General features: G+C 42.6%; 2 protein-coding genes across 3 annotated transcripts; one reads left to right on the plus strand and one right to left on the minus strand.

The window, feature by feature from the left end:
• Window positions 1-809: 809 nt before the first annotated feature.
• On the minus strand, window positions 810-10042 carry hacd2 (3-hydroxyacyl-CoA dehydratase 2). The gene is made up of 7 exons (XM_076747337.1): window positions 9832-10042; window positions 7944-8061; window positions 7189-7207; window positions 5522-5610; window positions 4877-4998; window positions 2727-2905; window positions 810-1571 (listed from the first exon to the last, which is right to left on the minus strand). The coding sequence occupies exons 1-7, from the start codon at window positions 9954-9956 to the stop codon at window positions 1489-1491; spliced, it is 735 nt and encodes a 244-aa protein (XP_076603452.1). The 5' UTR covers window positions 9957-10042; the 3' UTR covers window positions 810-1488.
• An 830-nt stretch (window positions 10043-10872) lies between these two features.
• stam2 (signal transducing adaptor molecule (SH3 domain and ITAM motif) 2) lies at window positions 10873-24775 on the plus strand. 2 transcript variants are annotated; one of them, XM_076747235.1, is made up of 14 exons: window positions 10873-11028; window positions 12736-12820; window positions 13039-13114; window positions 13796-13891; window positions 14158-14304; window positions 17193-17259; window positions 17627-17828; window positions 18053-18147; window positions 18328-18410; window positions 18497-18584; window positions 18710-18764; window positions 18925-19072; window positions 21749-21915; window positions 22035-24775. In XM_076747235.1, exons 1-14 carry the CDS (start codon window positions 10989-10991, stop codon window positions 22222-22224), a joined length of 1539 nt encoding a protein of 512 aa, XP_076603350.1. In that variant the 5' UTR covers window positions 10873-10988; the 3' UTR covers window positions 22225-24775. The 2 variants fall into 2 exon arrangements, with proteins under 2 accessions (XP_076603350.1, XP_076603351.1); XM_076747236.1 differs by having other exon boundaries at window positions 10876-11028; window positions 22038-24775.
• Window positions 24776-24925: the final 150 nt, after the last annotated feature.

Raw genomic sequence — 24925 nt, forward strand, 5'->3', positions numbered from 1 at the left:
GTTATTAGTTACCTCATTGAAAAGGCATGACTACAAGCTCACTGAATACCGAGTCTATTCACTTCCTTCTAAAGTACTATTCCCACATTGTCACTCAGGAATAGTATTTCAGCTGACATGGCTCTATATAAATTAATGACACCAGTTTTATCTACCAAATGATAATGACATCACTTTGTACTGTAAAAGTCCATAAAGTTGAAAAAACAACATATATCTGGGCTACAATGCAGTTTTGTTTGTTATATATTGAAGCTTATTTAATCAGAAAACACTGTTGCTACTGTATGTTGTGCTATCTGCTTATTTTTTTTGCTTGTCCTATAACTTCAGTCATGTCTTAATTGTTCTTTTGTAATAAAAAGTTGTCAACATTGCATTTATAAGCCACACTGACCTCCTTAATTAATTACAGCTGGGATGAAGACTGGGAGCTTAATAAAGCATGAATGACAGTTCTAATTTATGTGGTTTACAAAGTGTCACTTAATTGGATCTAAAAATGCTAAAATGAGTTGCTTCCAATGGATGAAAGAAAGAATACGATCATGTGAAGAGAGGATGTGGATGGGTGTGGGATGGAAAACCATACTGGCTACTTACTAATGTACAAACCAGCTAAACATCAAAGAATGAGGAAATGGAAAGACACAACTCACAATCACTGGGAAAGCTGGGAAAGTAAAGCTCTTAAAGAGTCAACATAATCAATGTCAGACCACTAAGGATGCAAATGAGTCCAAACTACATCCAAGCAAACACCAAACACGCAGCGGCTAGCACGAAACAGATAGAAAACCATGCAAACGCAGGATGAAAAAGGTTTATTGAACTAAATCAGGAATGTAATCAAACTTCTGACTGAAATGAATGAAAGAAAAAAAAAAAAAATCTGACACAGTTTGCACCAACATACACACTGTAGATGCAAAACCTACAGACAACCTAGTTTCAGTTCTACTCTTCACAGGATACTTCCTACGTCGTGCTAAAGCAAAACTGCTTCTTAAAGAGAGCAGAAGACGAGTCATGGGGAGGTGAGAAACCTATCGAGGGTTTTCTATGGTGACAGTTAAAAAGAGGTTTTCGATTCTATCAGTGCGTCATTCAGTTCAGTGCTTTGCTGTGACCGAGCTCTGCTCGCTGCTCAGACGGCAGCTCGACTGTATCCGTGTCAAAGTACAGTTTCTCTACAGCTGCAGGCTCTCTGACTAAACACAAGTAAATGTAGTTTATTCATAAATAAAAATAACAAAAAAAAAAAAAAAAAAACACCAGTTCTTTCATAATTAGTGAGCACCGATACAACCCAACAACAGGTGGAGAAAATAAAGTTGCTTGATAGTTTGAGCTTCTGCCAGGTCGGCTCTGGCAGTCTGAAAACTGGCTGGGCTTGGCATTTCTTTAAGCGGACGTGATTTTGTTCCTCTTCCATTGGACGAATTGGTTTCTTTTTCCCGGATCAGATCTGTCTGAATGCTGTTGGGCTCACTCCACTTTGCTGTAGTCCTCTACGTGGCCCAGCACCTTCTTCCTCTGTCGGATCATGTGGAAGTAAAGCTGGGGGAAGACTGAGGGGAGGCAGAGGAGGGTCAGTGTGTCACCAACGGTCTGAACAACAACAGCATCAACATGGCCACCACAGCACACTTTCTTTTCATCGGCGGAATCACTCGCACTCTAAGGAGCCATTGAAGTTGCAGGTGCATGCTTTCTTTTGCTTTTCTGTGTCTTATGCTGTCTTTTTCATGATGTCACGGCTGGATTGCGACTGAAATGTTAAATAAAGAATTTATCAAGGGAAAAACAGTATTTCTTTTATGATTATCAGTTTTGTTTATGTATATGTCTATCAATGCCTGTTATACCCATATGTTATGTGACTGACAGAGGCTGCTTGTTGATGCACACCTGTAAACTTTGTGGAAAATAAAACCTTATGAGCTTTGTAAAGGTAGAACTGATGGCTGAGCTGTTGAATTGAATTACAATAGATAGCACAGGTGGACCTAAATGGTCATAAACATCTATAGAAACACCTTGTATTCACCAAAGGAAAAAAATGGATGTTTTCTTGCAATTACCACTTTCATATCTCATAATTATGAGAAAAACATTACCTACTAATTATATGATAGATACCTGACTTAATTCTCTAATGGTGACGACTGCATACAAAGTCAACACAGAGACAGAAGTGGACACCAAAGGACACATGTGTGCTCTGCGTGCCACGAAATAAGGCAAAAGCACATCTGTGACAGCTGAACTAGAGCTAAAAATTCACACTCATCCTGAGAGTTTGATTCCAGTTTATGAATGTACAAAGAGGAAGGGAAAGAGAGAGAGAGGTGGCATGAAAGTAACAGAGAGTCCTTGTCAATTTTGGGATGGGTCAGAATTTGAGCACACACAGTTGGCGCATAAGTAGCTACAGTAGCTACAGCTAATGTTTGCATAGTCAGAGCATTTAGGATGAATAAACAGACAACACTGCAGAAGTCAAATTCCTGTGAATCACACAAGGTAAAAATGTCCTTGGTGTTCAGACTCAGTAAAGCTTGAGGCTAATCATAACACGTAATACATGGCAGTTATAATTACAAGGAAATGTCTCCATTTTTTTTTTTCCTCTGGTAAGTGCAGTGAAATTCTGTACATTTGTGATTCTTACTGAAAGCACAATATTGTTGCTCCCTGTTTGTCAGTAGAAAATGTTGACTTACGGGGAATGTAGGAGATCATGATGAGGATGAGGAAGGAGTAGTAATCAAAGGAGAAGTTGTACTTGTTGGGGAGAGTGACAGAGTACAGGCCTGTCTTCTGCACGTACGGCAGCGCTGCATAGATAGTCAGAAGCTCCCCGGTCACTCCCATGGGATACAGCACAATGAAGAAGGTGTACCTGCAGCAGAGGGGGTGGTGAAGGACAAGGCAGAGGAGGGAGACAATGAATCCCGCATCTTCATCATTCATTGTTTCTGCAACATGAGGGGTGGGCGGTACAGCTTGTATAAAGAGAAAAACACAGAGGGAAATATGCATAATATGGATTTGGCTTTTTATTTGAACGTACGCGTCTGCTTTCCACTAAAGCAAACACGTTTCCCTGCGAAGAACACTGCTACAAACAATGAAAAAAAAGGCCCTTCATCCATAGTTTGGACACGGTTTGAAGAGTAGGAGGAATGGGAGGAATGTTCTGAAGCTCTGTCACAAGTAATTCAAGTAGGCAATGATTGTAATAAATAAATCATTATCCTTCAAAGAAAAGCCAGCCGTGGAAGTACATGTAAACACCAGAACTATGCATGTAGTAAAGACATGGAGCCCACTCCAACTGCTGGCTGAGACACTTTAAAAGGACACTTTGGTATTTTTCAACCTGGACCCTTTTTTCCTATGTTTTTGTGTCTAAGTGACTAATGGAGACAACATTTTTTGAAACTGGTCCAGCACTGAGCGAGACAGCTGCTGCCGGCAGCCACAAAATGGGCTGCAATGTGATCCTTCCAGGCAATTGCACACCGTCAACATACATGCACTGAAAGTGTTTGTTTTTGCCACAGACGGGCTCAGATTGTGTCTGACAACATTATGGAAAGGACCCTACACAGAAACAACACGTTTCTCTTTGTCTAAAGGCTGAATGCACAGTATTAAATCCCAAATTGTACTGCAGCTGTTCAGAGAGTGGAGCAGTCAGCTGACACAAATTATGCACCATCATATACAGTACTACATCCCAAACTCTGAAGATACTGGGATAGAAATCTTAGCCCATACCATGCTGCTGGAGGAGAAAACTTCACTGCCTCTGCATGCTTCTAAATGTTTAATCATCAAACTGTTGAGGGATCAGGTCTTTCGAGCAGAAAGAGGAGAAGGCGGACTCCTTTTCTTCTACAGAGAGAATCAGCATCAAGGGAGAGAAAATAAAACGTCCAAACCCGGCGACCGTCTTCTCTGATTCCTCACGGAATGTCTTCACGGATGCACGACCGATTCTTTCTGCCTCCCAGGGCGCAACTCAAACTGAAAGTCAAATACCAATAAGGCGACAGCATCATTTGCTACCTCGCAACAAAGACGGCGGGGAGGGAAAACTGTTTCCTTATTTGAAGATGCAGTGAAATTCCATTGGGCTGATGTAGATTTTTATGGTGGAAACAGCACAAGGTTTGATTCCTTGAATGTTTTGATTTGATCTGAACCAGAGAAACAGCAAATGCTCACATTTGAGAGTCTGGAACCAGTGAAGGTTTGTATTTTTGCAATATAAATGGTAATTTCTGACCTACAGAGCATAAACACACGCAAAAATCTTAAACTCTTTCAGAAAGTGAACCGACCGGCTCAAAGACATCACTGATTAACGTTGACTTCACATCTACGTGAGAAAAATATGTAATATGTAAAATATGAATCAGCATGGAGGTGAAAGGATGAGCTGGATTGACATAAAAAAAAATATCAGTAGCTACTTTGCTAACAGATTGAGAATTTTAATCATTTTGCAAGCAAATGTCAGACAATCGCTGGTTTCAACCTCTCAAATCTGAGAATTTGCTGCTTTTCTTTGTCAAGTTTAATTCTACACTGAGTGTCTCCAGACAAAACACGTGATTTGAAGATGTTACCTTGGGCTCAAGAACATTCCCATGGGCTTTTTTTCACTACTCTGCCATTTCACAGACTTTTAAACAGGCATTTTCACAATAACCAACTCATTTTTTCATTCAGTTTCCAGTACTGAGGCTTCACCCTGCTCTTATCGAATGACTTAACTTACAACTGTTCATCCCGTTTGTTCAGCAGGCAGACTTAGATAACAGCGTCTCCTGCTCTCACACCACCCTCAGGTTGATCTCCCTACCTTGCCCATTTGATGAGGTATGGCAGGTGATTGAGCAGGCTGAAGGTGTAGAAAGAGTAGCGGATAATCTCTGTGACGGTCCAGGCTGTGACGAACAGCAGCACGCTGTCCTCACTCTGCACCTGCAGAAACACACACCGGGGATGATGGCGAGGAGGATCATGCTGCGGTAGTTACTCTGCTGGAGGCTAAGCTAAGACTTCTCGTCGCAGAACCATGCTGTTTGTTGCAGATGTTCAGAGATCAGATCACACTGCAGGCAGATGGTCACTATCCTCAGATATTAGGTTAACACTGATGCAGAAATGGTGTTAAAAAGAAAAGCACACTTCTTATCACTCCTAAAGACAGAGCAGCTCGTGAAACATGTCAGTACAGGATCACACAAAAGACCCACAGAGGAAAAACGGCATTGAAAGCATAAAATACATACGCTATTCACAACACTAAAAGTCAACAGATTCATTCCTGCAAACCTACAGCAAGACCGTCTGACGTTACTTACACATGTACTCCTCTCCGATCTATTAACAGGGCAGACAGTACATCAACCGGTCACTCCATGTCTACATTTACATTTACCAAGTCCACTACACAGACTGTTTCACATGTGCACGTCAGAACACAGAGAGAAGCTCATCTTACCTCCCTGACGCTGTGTGTGACGGCCCAGGTGAGGAAGACCCGGGACATGACCTGGAATCCGGTCAGGACCACAGAGGACGGTACGATTCCTGGAATAGGAGACAAAAGACTTTTTTTATTGGGGTGGGTATGGCGGGGAGATGCGTGCCTACTAATGTTCCCATTTACTGGGGATGAATTGGTTGTCTGGGTCTGATTTTTTGAATGCTGTTTTGTTGTTTTGCTTCTGCTTGAAGAAAAGAGCTTGCATGGACCACTGCAGTTAAATGTTCCTTTTTACATAATTACATGTCACATCCAATGGAAAATTGGCCAGAAAGGCAATGCTTGTCATCTGGAATGGAGTGCTCGGCTGGGGAGAAAAAAAAACAGCATTTGTCCAAAATATTTTCTTATGTTAAACTAAGACTAAATAAACTGGACAAGCAGACAGCAAAAAGGATTGGAGGCTGTGGGAGACAGAAATGAACGTTGATGCAGTGTCTTCAACTTGCCAGTAGAGTAGAACCTAGAGCTGTGTGTGTGCGTGTGCGTGTGTGTGTGTGTGTGTGTGTGTTTGCTAAGAGTGGACGGCAGCTGCAGGGAGCCTAGGTAATCTTCCATTAATCCTAGATAATGAAGGATGGACTGTGAACCACGGTGAGGCGGCCAGGCCAGAGCTGCTCTCTCTTCACACATTATCACCATGCCAGCCAACAGCTTCTCTGCTCTCTCTCTGGCAAACACTTCAAATATGAAAAGCTTCTGTTTGCCTAAGCATGTTTGCATGAGATACAAATGCAATCCCAGCAGCCATAACTACAATGAGAGCGGCCAAAATGATCATTTACTGTATAAGCCACTGCCATCTGACTGGTCGCACTGAGTTGAGTCATTTACATAAGTCTTGTACGTATATCTCAAATGTCTTGAAAGGACTTTTGACCATCAATAATTCACATTTCAGATGCAGCTGGGTGACAAATCAAAGGAGAACCTCTCAGTAAGGTGTTGTGTCAGCATGAAGCTTCAGAGCAGCTTCAGTGCTCTCTGGTATAGAGTCCTCTGTGGAAGTGTGCTGGAGGGGTGAACATCATATTCCCTGCTTTGATAATTTAATGATGGTGGTGAGGAACAAAATCTAAGGCCTTAAAACTCCAAAACAGATGCAGAGCATTCTGTTTAGACTACAGTGGGTTCACACGTGGAGTCCAAACACTCATATGTTTTGGGCTGAGTGTGGACTATAGCACACAGAAACGTCCCACAGGTGTTTCAGCTCTGATGAGTGGAAAGGCCACAGCATGCACTCGATGAGTGTGTATGGAAGCATGTGCTCCAGCCTTTTTTCTTTACATCATCACCACCATCACATTAACTCCAGCTCACACATCTTCACTGAAAATTGCGACTAGTGGAGTTATTCCTTCATTTGAGTTGTGAATACTCCTATTTAAAATGAAGACATGTTTTTGAATGATTGGTTTCAAACAACCTAATGTCACAAGCACTGACAGAAAAGCATTAAAGCCAAAATGTAATTACAGATATTTAAAAATGAACATTTTGACAAGTCTAAGTGCAGTGAGAGAAACAGTACCAACAAATGGTTAAATGGTTTGAGACACTCTTTCCTAAGTGACCTGTGCAGTGAGAGCAGTGAGGGTGGAGGCTGAAGAGAGACTCACCTACAGCACAGTGCAGTATCTGTCAAAGGAGAAGATAATAAAACAGATTTATTTTACATTTTTCACATTAGTATTATCATCGATACGCAAAAACATACCCAAAAACAGTGTTAAGACAGAACCAAAGTGCCTGTCATGTTCAGTCTGTGCACAGATTATTTAACCATTTCATGAATGGTTAAACAAAACTACTGTATGTCTCTTATCACTAAGCTACAGTGCGCCTGGACAGGATCACTGAAACACCTCATGCTGCTTAGCCTTTGCACTATACACGTGTGTGTAGGGTTTATATGTGTGTGTTGAGCTCTTCACTCATCTGAGGGAACTAGACAATTTTCTTTGACCTCATTTAAAAAAAGTAGAGGACTTCTCTGTAATATTCAGCCACTGGATTTTTATTAGTTTGAAATCTTATAAAAACTTATTAGAAAATCAAAGTATCTCTGGGGTTCTGTGTCTTTAACAGCCAGGCGTGTTAGGTGACCATGCTGATATGATATAGAGGGCATACCAAAGAGTGTATAGATAAGAGGCCCGTGTGTGCAACTGCACATCCTGACCTGAAATCATCAACCGTGCTGTAACATTATTACATGAACTACTTTGATAAAAGTTTAATTGATGGATTAATCGAAATCATACATCCCTAGTATCTGCATATGTAAACTGGATGTTGTGCACTGATAAGAGCAGGAACAGTCATCTTTGAAATACTGTAGTGTTTCATTTTGAGCCCTTTGTGCTCATCTCACCTCCAGAATAGCTCCAGTCTGAAAGAACTTCAGGGGCTTTTCTATGGAGTAGTACAGACCGTGGTAGCTTCCTCTGGCCAGGTAAGCTCTGACCAGGCCCACAGCTATCACCAGCCACCTGGAGAGCAGAGGGAGGACAAGCATCACAGTACTGTTGCTGCAAAAACCAGACCCAGCAGATGATCGTATTATGGAAACAGTAACCTGTGTTAGGCTTGTGTGCAGTTTCTGTTTTGAATGAAGGATTCTGGAGTGGAGGGATTCAACAATATATCATAAACACAGGAAAACTTCACCTGAAATTCAATTAGTTTAGATACAGATGAAAAAAATTAACAATATACTGTATTAAACCTGTGCGACTGCAAATGAAGGTCAGGAATACATTAAAACATCTGATGCTGCGTTTACTGTCTGCAAGCTACTTCATTCAGCTGCATATCTGCAGACATACACAGTGCATAAATGTGGACATATGTTTAATAACCTAATACTGCACAATTCTATTGATCACAGATCACTGATATACAGTCTCTTTTAGGTAGGCTTAAGGATGGAGAACGGCCTGATAAGGGCTTCAGGACGTGCGATTAAAAAAAAAAAAGAAATCAGTCTATTAATGCAGTGTAATGCATTACACCATGCAGAATCAGCTTGTTCCCATCAACGCAGAGGTCAGAGGTCAGAGCTTGTGGAGGCAGCCACTAGCTGTCAGACTGCTGCTGGAGAAGGGCTGAGGTTTGAGTTGACACTTTGAGGTGTTTCACAGAGGGAAGAATGTGAGTTGTATCTAACAGGCCTCAATCTCAGTCAGCGGCAGTGATGGATATCAATATGAGGGCCAGCTGGGCAGAAATTGAGCAGGCCCGCTCAGCTGCTGCGGCAGTATCTGCATGCAGACGCTGCATCTGAACAGCGAAACTGTCGATGCACAAAACCCCAACGTGTGCTCAATACAAAGCAAGCTCTGTATGTCCCGTCGACACTGAGATACCCACAATGTGACCTAACTGGTTGGAACAACGAGCAAACAACACCCACCATTCTATTGTGCAACAGTCTGAAAACCACTGTCATAAAACACACACAGATTTTCCAGACTCTGGGCTGGGCAGTGAGGTCAGAAAATGGGTGCCTGGGGAATATCATGCCTGCTTTAACACAAATCCAACCAAAAAACGGATTTCTAGATGCCTCTTGGTCAATAATCTCTGTATGAAGTTCTATCTAAAAATCACCAGAGTTAACTGTCATTACTCATGCTGGGTGATTTATAGAGTTGTGAGTCCTGGACACTCCAGTTAAAAAGGGACAATTTGATCATTATGTTACTGAGAAAAGAAAGAACACTATCCTTACTTTTCATACTGCAACTTGTCTGTGCAAGTACGTTTTCAACAACTCTGTATAAAATTGTCCTTCAAAACTTTTCCATGAAAATAGCCACCCATTGAACAAAATACAATTCTGTCCTGTACAATTCAGTCATGACAATGCTTCATGAAAACCACCATTAAACAACACTGCCTTGCAGACAATGCACCATCTGTCCTCATATTTCTGCATCGTATGCAGCGGCGACCCCGTCACTCACAGTCCATGTGCACGCGAGGGGGGTAGTCTGTCGCTCGTCTGACGTTAATCTGTGTAAACCGTTGGACGTTGAGGGAGCAAACTCAAAGTTATTCCACTGCACAACATGCTAGCACAACATGCTAACATAATAATAACTATACATATAACCTGCGGATTAATGATGCAGAAATATTGCTGTAACATTACAAAGAGGAAAGCTTGCTTACAGCATTCTGTCTCACTGAACAGAGCACACACACACACACACACGCTCCATCACAGCAGCATTAGCACGAGGAAACACGCTACATACCCCGCTGTCATAACAACGTTGTAAATGACCAAGTAGGCCGTGGCGAGGGCACCGGGCCCCTTCTTTTTCTTGGCGGCCACATCGCTTTGGGCCGCCTTGCTGGTCCCAGGAGCAGCTGCCGACATGACTGCAACCGTCTACGGTCTTTGGACCTGGACGACACGGCGGCTGTCAGGTTCACCGAGTCAGGAAACGAACAAGGACCAGACCAGGAAGTGTCCTAACGCGAGAAAACTAAGTGCTCCGTACTTCCGCCTTCGCTTTGAAGAGATTTCAGTTCCAAATCGCCTTCAGAGTCGGTGCAACATTCTTTCGGTGTGCGACTGTATTTAATTATTTCGGGTATTTATTTTGACGATTCATTTTCCCCGAAATAAACCTATCTTATCTGTCCCTCCGGCATCCGCAGACGTGAGTGGTACTAATAGAGCTTGAATTATCTTGAACTGAGGTTGGAATCTTTGTCAATCCTTCAGATTGCATGACACTCTTTGATAAGAGCGCCCCCTACTGGGCGTCTCAGACTCCCTGACCACATACATGCTAAAAACAAGTGCTGAAAAATATGAAGTTTGACAAATATAAAGTTGTCTTGTATGTTTGCATGTCCTGCTACATTACCCTAACATTGGGTGACTGCAGAAGGGTTACAACTCCCATCCTGTTGAAAAAAATATGGATGTAAACGTCGTCTATCTAGAAGTCAGCACAAACACCTTGTCATATCTAATTTGAAGGAGGTGGAATCAGTGACTGGTGACTGTGCTGGGCATTATGAAATCTTTATGTGTGCTTCCTTTTTTATCCACTCGATGTCAGTGTTTCACTTGTCTGTAAAACAGCGGTGATAAAGGAGTGATGCCAAATACTGCATGAGACTTAAAAAAAAATAAAAACAAAACATATGTCAACGTGCTCTACTTTCACAAATTAAAAAGAAGATTAAACTAAACACACTAATCGATTAAAACACACGTTACTCACTGTACTCCAGCATTTAAAAATATTGTTCAGGCATTATTCAAGGCAGCCAAGTTTCCGGAAGAGCAACTGGTGCGAGTTTAATGGACAAGGAAGAGATATTTGTTTAGGTTTCGTGTGGACAAGACACATACTTTTCTTTCGTCAAAGAGTCTGGCTCTTTTTAAATCATTAGAATGCCTTTGTTTGCCCAAAATCCATTTGACCAAGATGTTGGTAAGCGAAGTGCTGTTTTTTTATTGGCGTTTTCAGTGTGTCAGAGGTAGCTAACGATAGGGCCAACAACATTTTAAGCTAACGTTAGCTTAGCTTGAGTTCTTAAGTTCGCAGTAAAGCGTTGTAAGTTCAGTCGTCACTACCAGTTTTGGTAATGACAACATCCACAAATCTTAGCCACATTCTTAGTGTGTAGCTGACAAGCTGACTGGTTGTGAACAGCTTCCATTAAATTAATCGATCAGCTCATTCGCTTGGATAAGCGACAGTTTGTTAACCAAGTTTGAGGCTGATTTGTACATGTTAGCTAAACTGTGACTGGCTAACGTCAGTTAAAGAATCACCTGATCCAAAATCAGGTCATGTTGTTCATATGGGTCGATAATTTCTAAATATGACATATTATAGTGTGATCAGGGCAACTATTGACGATTATTTGAAATCTCATTTTACACAACCCAATATGGTTTATTTTCGATTGATTGACTTGTCCTTAAATTGCTCGTAAGTAGTGAAAATCGACAGTTGCAGTTTCAGTGAACAGTAAAAAGCCCCTGATCGGTAGACATTGACTTTACAATGACAAACTTACATCAGAAAGTAAAACGAAACATATTTTTGTTTTTCACTTAAATTACTAACGGGAATATTAGATGGAGAGCCGACATTATTCGTTGATTAAGGGATTACTCATTTGATGGAAAATGAATTGGCAGCTATCTTGATAATCAATTACTCACTGAAGTAATTATTCAAATGAAAGTGCCAACCATCGATCACAGTATCAATTCTCAATTTTGAGGATTTGCTATTTTCTTCATCTTCAGAAAATAACTCATAGAAGTGAACATAATCATAAATGTACTGCCCAAATTCCAAAAAATCCAAAATCCTTGGCAATTCTTTTTCTGTCTATGAAGTGAAATTCTAAATGAATTAATCACTTCAACTCTGGTTAAGTCTCCTGTCTACTGTGAGTCAGTGTGACTCTAATGGTTTAGCTTGCTCATTTGGGTTGTAGATATTTCTTTTCTCATAGTTGTGTTATGTAAATTTTTGTGCCGTCGTCCTTGGTCACAGCCCTTATCTGTCCCTGCAACACCACAGCTCTTGTGTGAGCAGACAACAGTACACTGTTGCCCTTAACTGGCTCTCTGGGTATTTTATAGTTAGGGTGGTGTGTCATGACAGAGTTCACTATGAGTTGAAAATGTACGTTTCGGTGATGTCCTGCTAACATATCACAAAGCACCAGTGGGTCACATCATCTGACAAAAAGACTCCTTCCACTGCTGTCATAAAAATTCATAAAAGAGAGAAGATGTACTTCTTAACACAGCAGGTCTCATGACATCAATGAGTGCAGCTATTGTTTTAGGCTGTCCGATGCTTCCAGATTAGGGTGGTTTACCATCTCAAGGAGTTCACTGAGAAAACCCTGCAATTTCACACAATAAAATGGCATAAAATGTGAAATTTAGTCGGCCTGTTGACCTTTCCCCCCCATCTGACAGGCTTTGATGCAGCAGGAGCCAAATCTCAAATGTGGCACCTCATCACTTGCCATTCATTATTTTAACACTTGCCCACTGTGACCAGCACGTCTGCCCACTAATACATTATGTCTGACGACAAGCAGCCACAATGCCAGTGAAGTATTTTCTCATTGGACCATACGCACTGTATCCCTGTTTGACATATTTCCAGAGAAGGCAACCAATGAAAACAACACAACAGATGACTGGGGGCTCATCATGGACATCTGTGATAAGATTGGAACGACACCCAATGGGTAAGCTGGAAAAAGGCCTTTTGAATAATAAAACCTCAGGAGCATTTAGGCAGCACTGTGATTCAGATAGCTCTTCATTTAAGTACGGTACATTTGAAACAGTCTACGCTACATATCATCAGGACCTGACTGCACAGGAGCAGCTAGTTGAAGTTTAAGGACACTGAGTTTGTTGTTTAGTAATAGTCGCACTTGCAATGAATTCTCTTCTCTTTCAGACCAAAGGACAGCCTGAGATCCATTATGAAGAGAATCAACCACAAAGTGCCTCATGTTGCTATGCAGGCCCTCAATGTGAGTTCGTTACGATCTTTTCATGCCACCACACGTACGCACATTTTGGATGGACACTTCTGCCAATTTTCCAGTAAAAAGACTGTTTCAAATAAGACGGCCACATTTATGATGCTGCACTCATTAAAAAGTAACTAGAAGCAAACTAACCAAAATAACAAAAATCTCAACTCAACGAAAGTCTACACAAACAAATAGAAACATGGAGTTCAGCAGTAGTAACATGGGGAAGGACAAGCTCCTCTGTCCCTTTTTAGACATGAGAAATAAGAGTACACCGATACAATCTGGCTGCCGTTGAGCTTTCATTGAGCTAATATTCCTGTTTTTTTAAAGCCATACAGGAAAGTGGAAGAATTCATACTTTAACTCGGATGAGCAATATGAGAGCTGTTTCTCTATCTGAGTCATCATGAGCAAACACTGTCACATGGTCCGGTCTATATTTAAGGCTCTGTGTTCACTCACTCAGATAATTAAAGTCCTATTCTCATTCAAATCATGTATAATCACAAAAAGTTTCACCTGCTGTTAATGTGTATTCCAAATACTGTTATTTAGTAAGTGGTAGAAAAGTCTTTTTCAGTTGAAAAACACTGAAAAATCTTCCTTTTTGCAATGATACAATCATATACCAGGTGTTCAGTCTAACTTTTACTGTTTGGACTTCTCCTCTTGCAGTTGCTGGGTGCTTGTGTGTCAAACTGTGGTAAAATATTCCACCTGGAAATCTGCTCAAGGGAGTTTGCCAGTGAAGTCCGGAGCGTTCTCAGCCGGGTATTTACACTTTTTTCCTCACTATTCCTATTTTGTAACTGCATCTGTCTGTCATCTCTTTGTCCACTCTTGACCAGTGTCAGTCTTCCTCCCTCACACTCTGGAGAAGCTTAACTGAAAGGTCACAGATAAATCATAACTATGTTCTTACAGCCATCTAGTCCTTAACAGTGTTAGAGCCCTGTTGTCTTGCAGCCATTAGACTTCCTTTAGCATAAAGACGCAGTAGAGAGCAACACAGCTGTTTGTTTGCCTGTCCTCTGTAGGCCCACCCCAAGGTGTGTGAAAAGCTAAAGGCTCTGATGGTGGAGTGGGCAGAAGACTTCCAGAAGGATCCACAGCTCAGTCTGATCGGGGCCACCATCAAGTCTCTGAAAGAGGAGGGCATCAGCTTCCCCTCTGCATCTTCACAGGTTTGTTGACCTCATGCAAAATGTGAATGTGTGATGTTGAGAACGCACACAAAGCAAGGTGCGAACTCAATCTTGCTTCCATTAGGGATGTTTTTTTTTATATATATAAAATCATGTAGTCACGTAGCTTAACCAGACAAAAAAATACCAAACTTACAAGACAACATTACAAGCATTATTTCAGAATATCTTTTTTTACACAGTTAATGTGCAAAAATGTTGGAACTCAGATCTTCAGTAAAACAAACAGCATGTTCTTTCAAAGTTAATGTCCTTCAACCCCAATCTCTTCCATCTTTTTTAACGTTTATGGATAGCCTGAACTAATTTACCAGTAGATTAACACTTGATACCACATCAACACTGAAGTCATCTGATTTTTCCACTAAAGTTTCCAAAACTGTCTCCTGATCTGGTCCAAGGACACAAAACTGGAACAAAATATTTCTGACATATTAACATACCCAGTGCAACGCAGCGGGCCTCTGGTGAATACCAGTTTGGCTAAGCAAATGAGTTAGCCTCCATGATTCAGTCGCACTCCCCTCAGAAGGAATGAAACACACCCTGTCTGCCACTTTCACTGTGACACCAGCCAGCTTTTATTTTATGAAAAGGAACTCCAGTTGCTTGCCAGATTGGCTGCTGGCAAGGAAAAGCATTCATCTGCAGACACGTTTAGCAACATTTTGTAATATTCAGTTGAATCCTCATGTGTAAAAAAATTAATAAATAAATAAAAATGTTTTGACTTGAGTGCCAAACAACAGATGTAATGTGTTAGCAGTTCTCTTTCACGCTCCTTCGTTTCGCTCGTTTTCTTCCCCTAATTACAGCTTTAGTCCGTGCAGCACAATAACAGAATAAGCGTGTGAATCCTTTTTGTCCAGCCTGAGGCTTTCGTTTGGCCGTTTGACTGCTGACCAGCGTGTTGCCAGCGTGACGGTTCAGGTTGGGTGGCGCTCGTCTGTCTGTGTGTGTACGGTGCTCACGGTGGAATTTCCTCTTCACATATTTCACATAATTCTGTGGGTATGTGCGTGTACGTCCCTGCATCAGGACTGTTTTTAATGATCGTTGTGGACACAGCTGCCTTCTGTTCAGTTCTTTGTTTGACATCTGTGTGATTTGTCACTGTATTTAACAGCCTGACATATATGTGTCAGGGGCTGAAGTGGACTTTGCTCTCCGGTTGTTATAAAGCAGCTGACCTACAATTGTGTCGTCTGTGGTCACAGTCTCTCTGTGGCTCACGCTTTTGTTGTTGACTGCTCCACATTCAGAGGAGTATTTTAAGGTGGAAAAGAGGACTTAATGACTAAGTCAAACATCACCACAAATTGTGTCTCCTGAGATGTTATGCTTGCAGTCATTACCTCTTAAAAGGCACACTATGCATTTATCTGCTCGGACGACAGGGAGAGTAGATTGTGGTGCATGTGGAGAGGAACGAGGTTCAGGGTCAAAATCTTAACTGCAGGCATCGATTGGCATGTCAAGTAAATACTGGTTAAATCCAGTAAATTTAATGTGATCCAGTATAACAGCTCAGCCATAAATTCACCAGTAAATAGCACACACCTCTCTGACAGTGCCGATCAAAGCTTATATAAATGTTCAACACACTGCGCAGCTTATCATCCTCATGTGTTCGCTGGACAAACAGACAGCTCAGAACGTGGACTGTTAAACACCGTCGTGGCTTTCCCAGGAATGATCTAGTCATTTCATTTTCCGTCTCATCCTCACTCTGTGGCCGCTGGCTGTGGCGATGTGCTGTGTGTTATGTTATGGCAAGTGCATCTGCGTTAGTGGAGAGCAGGTGACACATGAGGCAGCAGGTATGACATTTAATCTCTATCAGCTGATGAGCAAACAGCAGTGGGTAGTGTGACTCAAGCTGTGGCAGTGCTTCCTAGTATTTACCCTCAGCTATCATTCATGATGAACTTTAATATCACTTTAAAGTAGCATGCAGCAGACACACACTATCGAGCCATGTAAAACAAAAGAGTTTTCCAGTCCCTGCTGTGTACCTGTCTGTTGCTGTACACTGCATTTAGTTCTCTCGCTGCACTTTTGAGTGTCAGTTTTAGATGGAATGAAAGCTCCACCCATCAGTATATTAGTATGCTGCAAAGTATGCATGAATTTAAGTTTTTCAGTAACTCAGTTTGCACCAACAGGTGTCAAGTTACAAACCTGACTCCCCACACCTGTTCGCCTCACCTGTCCTTGTCATCCAGGGTAATATAGAAGTGTGTGTAGCAAGAAAGATGTCTTCTTAGCTCTGTTCTGTCCAAGCTCTCCAATAATTTGCTTTAACTTGTGAGCTGTACCACTTTATTAAAGATGCATCTGTACTTTCCAATATTTAAATATTCACTACACACACTATTAATCGGAAGAATGCCACAATACCGAGGACATTTGAATTCTCAGTGTAGCTTGTATCCAGCACCCCTTAATCTGCTCCTGGATGTTAGACTTTCCTTCATATTGTATGTGGAAAACAGACATTGGACCAGCTTCTGTTATACTTTGCTTCACCAGCTGTATTGCTTCAGCAGTATGAAGCAATAGTTCACCCACTGTGAATTTGTGGGTGTGAAGAGTCCACTTGAGCTGTGCTGTCCACTTTGACCTCATTGCCGTATCAGACAGCTGCCGTATGCCACCGCAGACAAGACATGATGAGACAACTTTGTGCAGTGTTTCTGTCTGAAGGCCCCACATGTGGTACCCAACATGAACTGCAGGTGGCATCAGTCACTGAAAATCAGTTTTTTCACATCCCCCTGAATGTATACACACACACACACACACACACACACGCACACCACACACACACACACAGCCATGACCTTATCTTTCTGTTTTGACCACAGGGGTCCACCGTAAAGGTCAGCACACCTGCTGCGAGCAAAGCGTCGGATGATGACAACCTGGCCAAAGGTAAAGTGAGACGCCGTCATTCAGCTCTACACACACCTTTCCTTCATTACTGCTACTGTGTACTGTATTATTATTGTTATTGTTCCAGTATTCTCAGAAAAATACTCCGTTTCATGTGTATGTATGTAAACTCATCATTGATTGGATTTTATGTTCTCGTGCATCAAAAGGTTGTTTTGTTGCCTGAATTATTCCCCTCTTACATCCAAGCAGTCTTCTGTGAGCTGTTTGTATTCTGTTAGAAAAAAAAAAAAAACAGAACAGAAAAAGATGAATCCCGTGTCTGTGTTGGATATTTGATAAACATCCTCTTCTCTTCTCCGGCTCTGCTCTCTCCTCCTCTCATCCACATCTCCACCTCTCCCAGCCATCGAGCTGTCCTTGCAGGAGCAGAAGCAGCAGGCGGAGACGAGGCCCCTGACCACGACCTCTGACCCCCAGAGCTACACCAGCAATGGCGGGGGGCAGCAGGAGGTCCGGAAGGTGCGAGCGCTGTACGACTTCGAGGCGGCTGAGGATAATGAGCTGACCTTCAAAACAGGAGAACTTATTCTGGTTTTGGATGACAGGTAAGGGTTCATACCACAGCTTGTCGTAGTGTTACCGCCATCGCTCACTTGACAGACTTTCTTTATTCCCTGATTTACTTTGCAAATTTGCTCTAAATACTGTGGCTTTATGTCAGTCTCAGTCGTGGGGCTGTTCCACAAATACATAAGGAAAAAACTGTGAAAAGACAACACATTTAGCTTTATTTAAATTATTATTCCTGTTTCATGCTTTTGTTTTCTAGTGATCCAAACTGGTGGAAAGGGGAGAACCACAGAGGCGTGGGGCTTTTCCCGTCCAACTTTGTTACAACCAACCTGAATGCTGAGCCAGAGACAGGTTGGTCTGTCTGTTGAGTGTGAGCGTGAACCTGTAGCCCCGTAGCTGCTTTGGTTTTCCTGCCCTATGTTTTGTACCTTTTAGAGAGCATCCCAGCCTCTGCGCTCTGCAGCTATTTGATTTAAACTGGAGCAAACTATTTTCAGACCTGCTAATTGAACTCAACCTTAACCTCCACAGTGGCCTATGTTGAAAAGGCCGCCAGTCCTGAAGACGTGCCCCTGGAAACCAAAGTTGAGCCTGAGCCCGTCTTCATCGACGAGGTAGTTCATCTCCTGCAGTACATTTCCAAACCCAAATCACCTCTCAGTCAAACAGCCAACCCAACCCTGCTCTCTTCCTTCTGCAGGGGAAGATGGACAGAACGCTGGCACTGCTGCAGAATGCGGATCCTGCAGATTCGGCTCCTGACTCCCCAGAGCTGATCCAGCTGGAGGGTATAAACCTTAATGCTGGTGTAAATCTAGTCACTCTGCTAGAGGCAACTGCAGTCAGTCTGAGCTACACTGTCACTTTCTAACTCTGTTTCTGTTTCCCTCCTGAACTGGAAATATGTGGACAGGTGCTTGTGAACAGATGAACCCGATGATTGATGAGAAGCTACAGGAGATTGACAGGTAGCGTATTACAGATGTGAACTAAATGATCCAGCTTTCATTTCAGCTTCAGTTTAGGGTAAAGATAGCTATGATTGTGCTTTAGCTGTTGAGATGTCAGAGGACAAACCTGCTAATGAAAAATATCCTTGTACAATCAGTGTTTCTCTCCCCGTTGCAGGAAACACTCAGAGTTGTCAGAGTTGAACGTGAAAGTTCTGGAGGCCCTGGAGCTTTACAACAAGCTCATGAACGAGGCTCCGTTCTACTCGGCCTACTCCAAGATGCAGGCGCAGTACGCACCATCCAACTCGGCTGTAGCCATGCAGGTCAGAAAACTGCTTAAACTGCCCTCTGTGCTGCTCAAGATCTCCCCTTAACAAAGATGTATCTGGTGTTAAGCCTTGACACTTCATCAGTCAATCAATGAGTCAGTCACAAAACAGCAGAGCTCAGCCAAAGGAAAAGAACACAAAGTAACAGGGGTACCAAGCTCATCACGCAGCCTAATTCCACCTTTTCAGCCTGGATTGCCGGTGGTTGGCTCGTGTTTTAATACTGTCTACAATGGCAGTGTTCCCAACGCAGACAAGGATTGGTTTTATGACGTAAGGCAAGTATTTGTGTTTGGATTTGAAGATCTCCAGCGAGTGTGCTGCTTTAGATAAATGTGCTTCACTGGTAATGTGATTGGTTCTTGTAAGTGAACCACTGAAACTGTAGCTAATTGTAGAGTATGTCTCCAGCCTGAATGACAGGCCGTTTCTTCATATGATGGGAAATAAGGGTCATCTTAATTTCTCTTTCAAATGAATGCATTGAATTCATGTATATTTGGACAACTTCAGATCAGATCATTCAGGATTCTTGCTGGTATACGACAGCAATCTTTCCTCTGTCCTGTGATGCGTGCTGCGACCAGGCCATCCATAATTTAAAGCTGGATTCAGAGGTTGGTTCACAGGTTACAGCACTAAAGGCATTAGATTTCCTGTCTTAAAGGAGAGCTGTGTGTTAACTACCCGTGTGCCCACCCACTAGCACTAGACCCTCTCTCTTGTCTATTGATTGTATTGATCTCTTGATGTGCTGTTTTTTTTATTTATTTAATGGAGACAACAGAAGACTAATGTAGAGGAAAATCACTGAGAGCAGTCACATGGTCAGACCTTGCTGTTAGTGTCCTCTTTTGTTTCTCATACGGTGGATTAGGCCGGTGAAGCGGTTGATTTTGCTGCTTCTCGTATTCGTCCTGATAGCTTGACATTCAGTCAGCCTCTTTGCCTCCCTGGAGAGTTGGAGACTGCCTGTGTTTTCTTGGCAGTGGCTGTTTTCTCTGTCGTGATTGATGTCACTGTCTCTCCCTGGAGATTTAGAAAAATGTGCACTTCGCTGGCCCACACTGGAGCACTGCTTATTTTTCGCCCTTCATCTTTTTCTTTATTCTGCAGAGGACTGGAAAACTGCCTACCAGGTTCATGTTGCACCTGCAATGGCAACGCTTTTGTCGTATATCAGCACTTAAAATTAGAAAAGTAATATTCAGATTTTATGTAATCTTCTCCAACAGCTACAGTATACTTTTGTTACATAATTTGAATTAAGTGTGAAAATAGTGCAGCAACACCGCCTTACTGACTTACTGGAATATTCTCCATCTAATGCCCAGTAGCCAGTTATTTTATGGAGGCCAATCACTGGATAACATTATAGTTGCTTTATGTCTGGGTGTTAAACTGCAGCTAGCTGATGGAGAATGCATGCTTTCTGACCAATGGCAGGAGGACGGGGCTTTGACCTGTCTGAGGCCAGGCTCTGCAGTAATGTGGCATGCTGCTCTGTGTATCAGAAGGAGATCAGTGTATCCTCACTGGGAGCCACACACTTAGCCACAAAGCCACTATGTGACGCAGACAGCAGGGGCCAGATTCAAGAAACTCTGTAGATCCAAGACACATAGGCGTTCTCTTTGTCAGATTCATGAAGCTGTTCATGAGCCTGATTGTGTTTTATACATTTCAGGCATTATTGGAACAGACACACATGCACAAGCTTCATTTCCACTCCCACAGTTATCCATGAATGGATGCAAAACATCCGTTTGCATGGCGGTACTAGTGTCTGCTCCACCCTCCGTTAGATCTGTCAGTGAGAAGAATGGCAAGGAAGAAAAAATGCAGTTTAACCGATTGTGTTGCATCATCAAGGTTCTCCAACAGAGGAGCCCACCGTTACGCACGCCTGTGGCTATTTATACCCCCGTAACACTTATTCATCACAGGTACCTGTAAACAGTCATCACAGCAATAACTTTGTCGTTATTATGAGGCGTCAGAGTGATGGCACTGATAAATCTGTAGAGCTCATTTGATGCGATGATACGATCAGTAACAAGGATTAATGGTTTCAGTCCAAATGAAAAGAATGATCAGATTCATCACTCATAAATAATTTATAGTGGCTCTGAGTAACATTTTACAGAACACTGTGCAGACTGCAAAATAATAACACAATCAGTGAAATTGGCAAACAGCTGAAACAATGTTTAACTATCATCATTCATGTCCACCTCATCGCTTCACCGGCAGCTGTGCACGCTGCTCTGAGGTCTGCGTGAGGCGACGCGCTCTCACTGCACATCCTTCCTTTAGAAAAAACTGTTCTCGTGGGAAAAGATGCTCGAATGGTTTGTGTGCGTCCACATCGTTTATGCATCTGGCCCCTGGTCTTTATGGCACATTTCTGTCCTACGCCACCGTCTTAACCCACCGCTGCTGAAGCTACCACAACGTCCGCCGCTTCATTCTGAATTAAGTTGCATCGATGCAGTGCTCCAAGGAGTCATCACAAGCTAAGACTGTGTACATGTGCTATCTTACAATCAGTGTGGAGTAAATATAAGTTAAAGTGTGTCGCTGATGGTGAAACTTAAAGTGGCGAAAAAACAATCATGTCACTGTCCAAATACAAAAGCTGAACAGCGCCTCTCTCTCTGGTCTGCTCAGGGTTACCTCGGCCCGGCCGGCTCTCCCTACCTGCCTCCATCGATGCCCCAGGTTCCTGCTGCACAGCCCTACTCTCTGCCCAGCGACCCACCCACATCGCTGCACTCAATGCCACCCAACGTGTCAGCGCCACCCAACAGCCAAGCAGCTCAGCCTCCCTACATGAGGTAAGAAAACAGCTCTGCCACTGCACAGAGGAGCTGTAAGACTATCAGAGTAGCAGCAGTGCACTCAGTTTCCACATTTGTTGTTGGTACAAAGCATCACATGTGTGTTTTCTTCACAGCAGTGGTATGAACACGCAGTACATGAACCAAGCTGCTGGAGCTCATTACCCACCCCAGGCAGGCGTGGCCATGGACATGTCGACCTATCACAACTCCAGCATGCCTCCTGTGTCCTATCCTGTGGCTGCTCCTCCTCACCAGGCTCCTCAGCAGCAGCAGGCGGCATATTATCAGCAGCCTCTGCTGTAAAACTCCGACTGACAGCAGACCTGAGATGGATACATACTCCAGATATTTCTGTTTCCAGTGGTGTGTTCATTTGGCTTGCCTGGTGTGAGTGTGCGTACGCGTGTGTGTTTGCTGCGGGGATGTTCCTTTAGTCTTTTCGTGTGCCTGATCAGCTGAATTGAACACACCCCACAAAGGGTGAAATAACTGAGGTGTGTATGTAACGCAGGACTGCTGTTCATTCAGGAGAGTCAGGACTCTCTCCGTGTGCATGTCCTCAGCTACTCTATGTGAGACTAAACATGGCGTCAGGAGCTTTCTCCTGTCCATCACCCCTTTTTCCTGGCTGACAGTGAACGCAGCGCTGGTCTTCACAATCGTCACAGGTCACCACAGAAGAAGATCTGGGGTTGTCCATCTATAAGGGGCCATGTAATGAGCAATCATTGCCTGTTTCTGAAGAAATTAGCATTTTTCAATTCCTCCGACACAATGCGACTCCCACAGTGTGCTATTTCTGAATTGACCTCCTTCAAAGAATCCTCGCAGCATGTCCTCTTCTGAGGCGGCGGCAGAGGGTCAGGCCATGTCCGCACTAATGTAGATAAATGTGAACAACACTCTCTCCATTATGTCCTTCTGTTCACACTACGTTGTCTATACCAGCCATGTAGCAAAAGCAGCATGTCAGCAGCTGCAGTCCCCTGTCTCCACCTATACTGGATACATTCAGCCACAGTACTGTTGTATTATATGGGGTTTATAGGGGCTGTTAGACCACCTCTAGTACCAATCTGCAGGAATAAAATGGACTAAAATAGTAGCTATGCATGTAAAAGGCAAGTGAAACGAGAGTTTTTACTGCACAGCTGGTTTAGACAGCTGTATCGATAAAACCTGAAGCATGTCTGTCCTGCCACACGCTCGTGAGACGGATGACTGAAGAAGTGTCCAGACAGCCTGCAAGCTGACAAACACACAACTTGAGAGGAAATAATATCTTAAACAGCAGTGTCGCGCTGGGGTTTGCACAGGGGAAGCTCAGCTGGTCCATCAGCCTTCACAGACGTGCACTAGTGCTCCAGGCAGTGCAGGTTGAACCTGCCCTTTGACCCCCAGCTGGCATTTTCAAATGTATCTGCGTTAATGTGGACGTGGCCGAAATGTTTTGTTCTTCTTGTAGTTTTTAATGGCCGTCTTGTTTTTAAGTTTGAAGGCGAAAGCGGTTGAAACACCCTGGATTTGTGTGCGAGCTCAATGTTTCTGCAAAGCAAGCACTTATCAAAGAATGTGTGTGACAGGGTGTGGGTGCTCACGTCAGGACAGAGTGCGCAGTTACTCGAAAGGCAGGAGCTCCGGGGCTTTTTTTTTTTGTTTTTCTTCCTCACCAGCTTCCATCACTGTAGCTGATCTGTGTCTGGAACAGAATTTCTGAAGTACAAACTATTTTCAACTATCAAATATGTACGTTAACTGTTCTGTTTGTGCAAATGGTTCATCGATGTTCTCATAAACTCATTGCCTTGTCATGCATTCTGTGGTTGCATTTGAGATATTTAAGATGACATTTCTATGTGTTTGTGTGTGTATGTGTGCACATGTTTGCTTCTTCTTCTTCTTCTTCTTTTTTTTTTTAACATATGTATGTATGTATTGCGTACATATGTGTTTGAGGGCTTACCCATAATAGTTGTTCGTCATTGTAAATTGACACTGATTTTCATTGGGATTATCAGATTTTAGATTGAATTGAAGAATAGTTAGTTGGATTTCTTTGTGTGTTCGTTAATCATGAAATGCTGCGTCTGTTCATGATCAGTACATCACTACCTTCCTGCCTGTCATCTTCGTGTGCGGGGTCTCTTCCATTTAGCAGAACCTGTCTGAGTCCATGTTTTATGCAAATGCATGATGTTGAGATTTTTCACGTCTATACGCTTAAACTTCAAAATTGTCGATGACATTGCCTGTACTTTGATTTATATATATTGAGACATTATACATGTGTAAGTTACATGATTGGAGAATGTGTAATTATTCTTCTTATCTTGCCTCTGCTTTTCTCAGGCAAAATGTAAGTGGAACAGACTTTTCAGAAAGTTCAGTATGTTGCTGTTAATATGAAGAAAGACAAGTGAGACATTCTGTCTAGACACCTACTGTTCTTTTATTCTTCAGTTTTAATGTTAAGGAGCAGCTTTCATAGAATCTACAGTCCTGTCGCAGTAGCTGCATAGTTGTCATTTTAGCCACAGCTGTTCCTTTACCAGCCTCACATCAACGGCATTGTATATTAGATGTAAAATAACTGGTTTTGTCGGTGACTTTGACGTTGCACCTTAGCTTTGTAAACATGTATTTACCACTGGATGCCTTGTTTTTCTGTAGAAATCAAAGAATGACATGGACACAACCTTGGCGACTAACTTCAGCCTCAGTATCCGCTGGATATGTATAATTCTGTATATTTAAAATATTCCAGGAGAAGTCCCTTTATCCAGGATTTTAAAACTGCTTTTGTAACAGAGCAAACTTATGATATTCTTTGAAATAAAAAAAAAAATTGACCTGTGTTGAGGGTGGTTTCTATTTCCCCTTGGATGCCTTTCAGTAATTACATTTATACAATTAATAGGAAGGTGATTAAAAATAGTAACTGTCCGCCTCATTAGCCTCTCTATTCCCTGCACACATCAGCAGCTGCACGTGATGAACAAGCCAA

This window comes from Chaetodon auriga, chromosome 13 (assembly GCF_051107435.1).
Source record: "Chaetodon auriga isolate fChaAug3 chromosome 13, fChaAug3.hap1, whole genome shotgun sequence".
Classification (NCBI taxonomy): Eukaryota; Metazoa; Chordata; class Actinopteri; order Chaetodontiformes; family Chaetodontidae; genus Chaetodon; species Chaetodon auriga.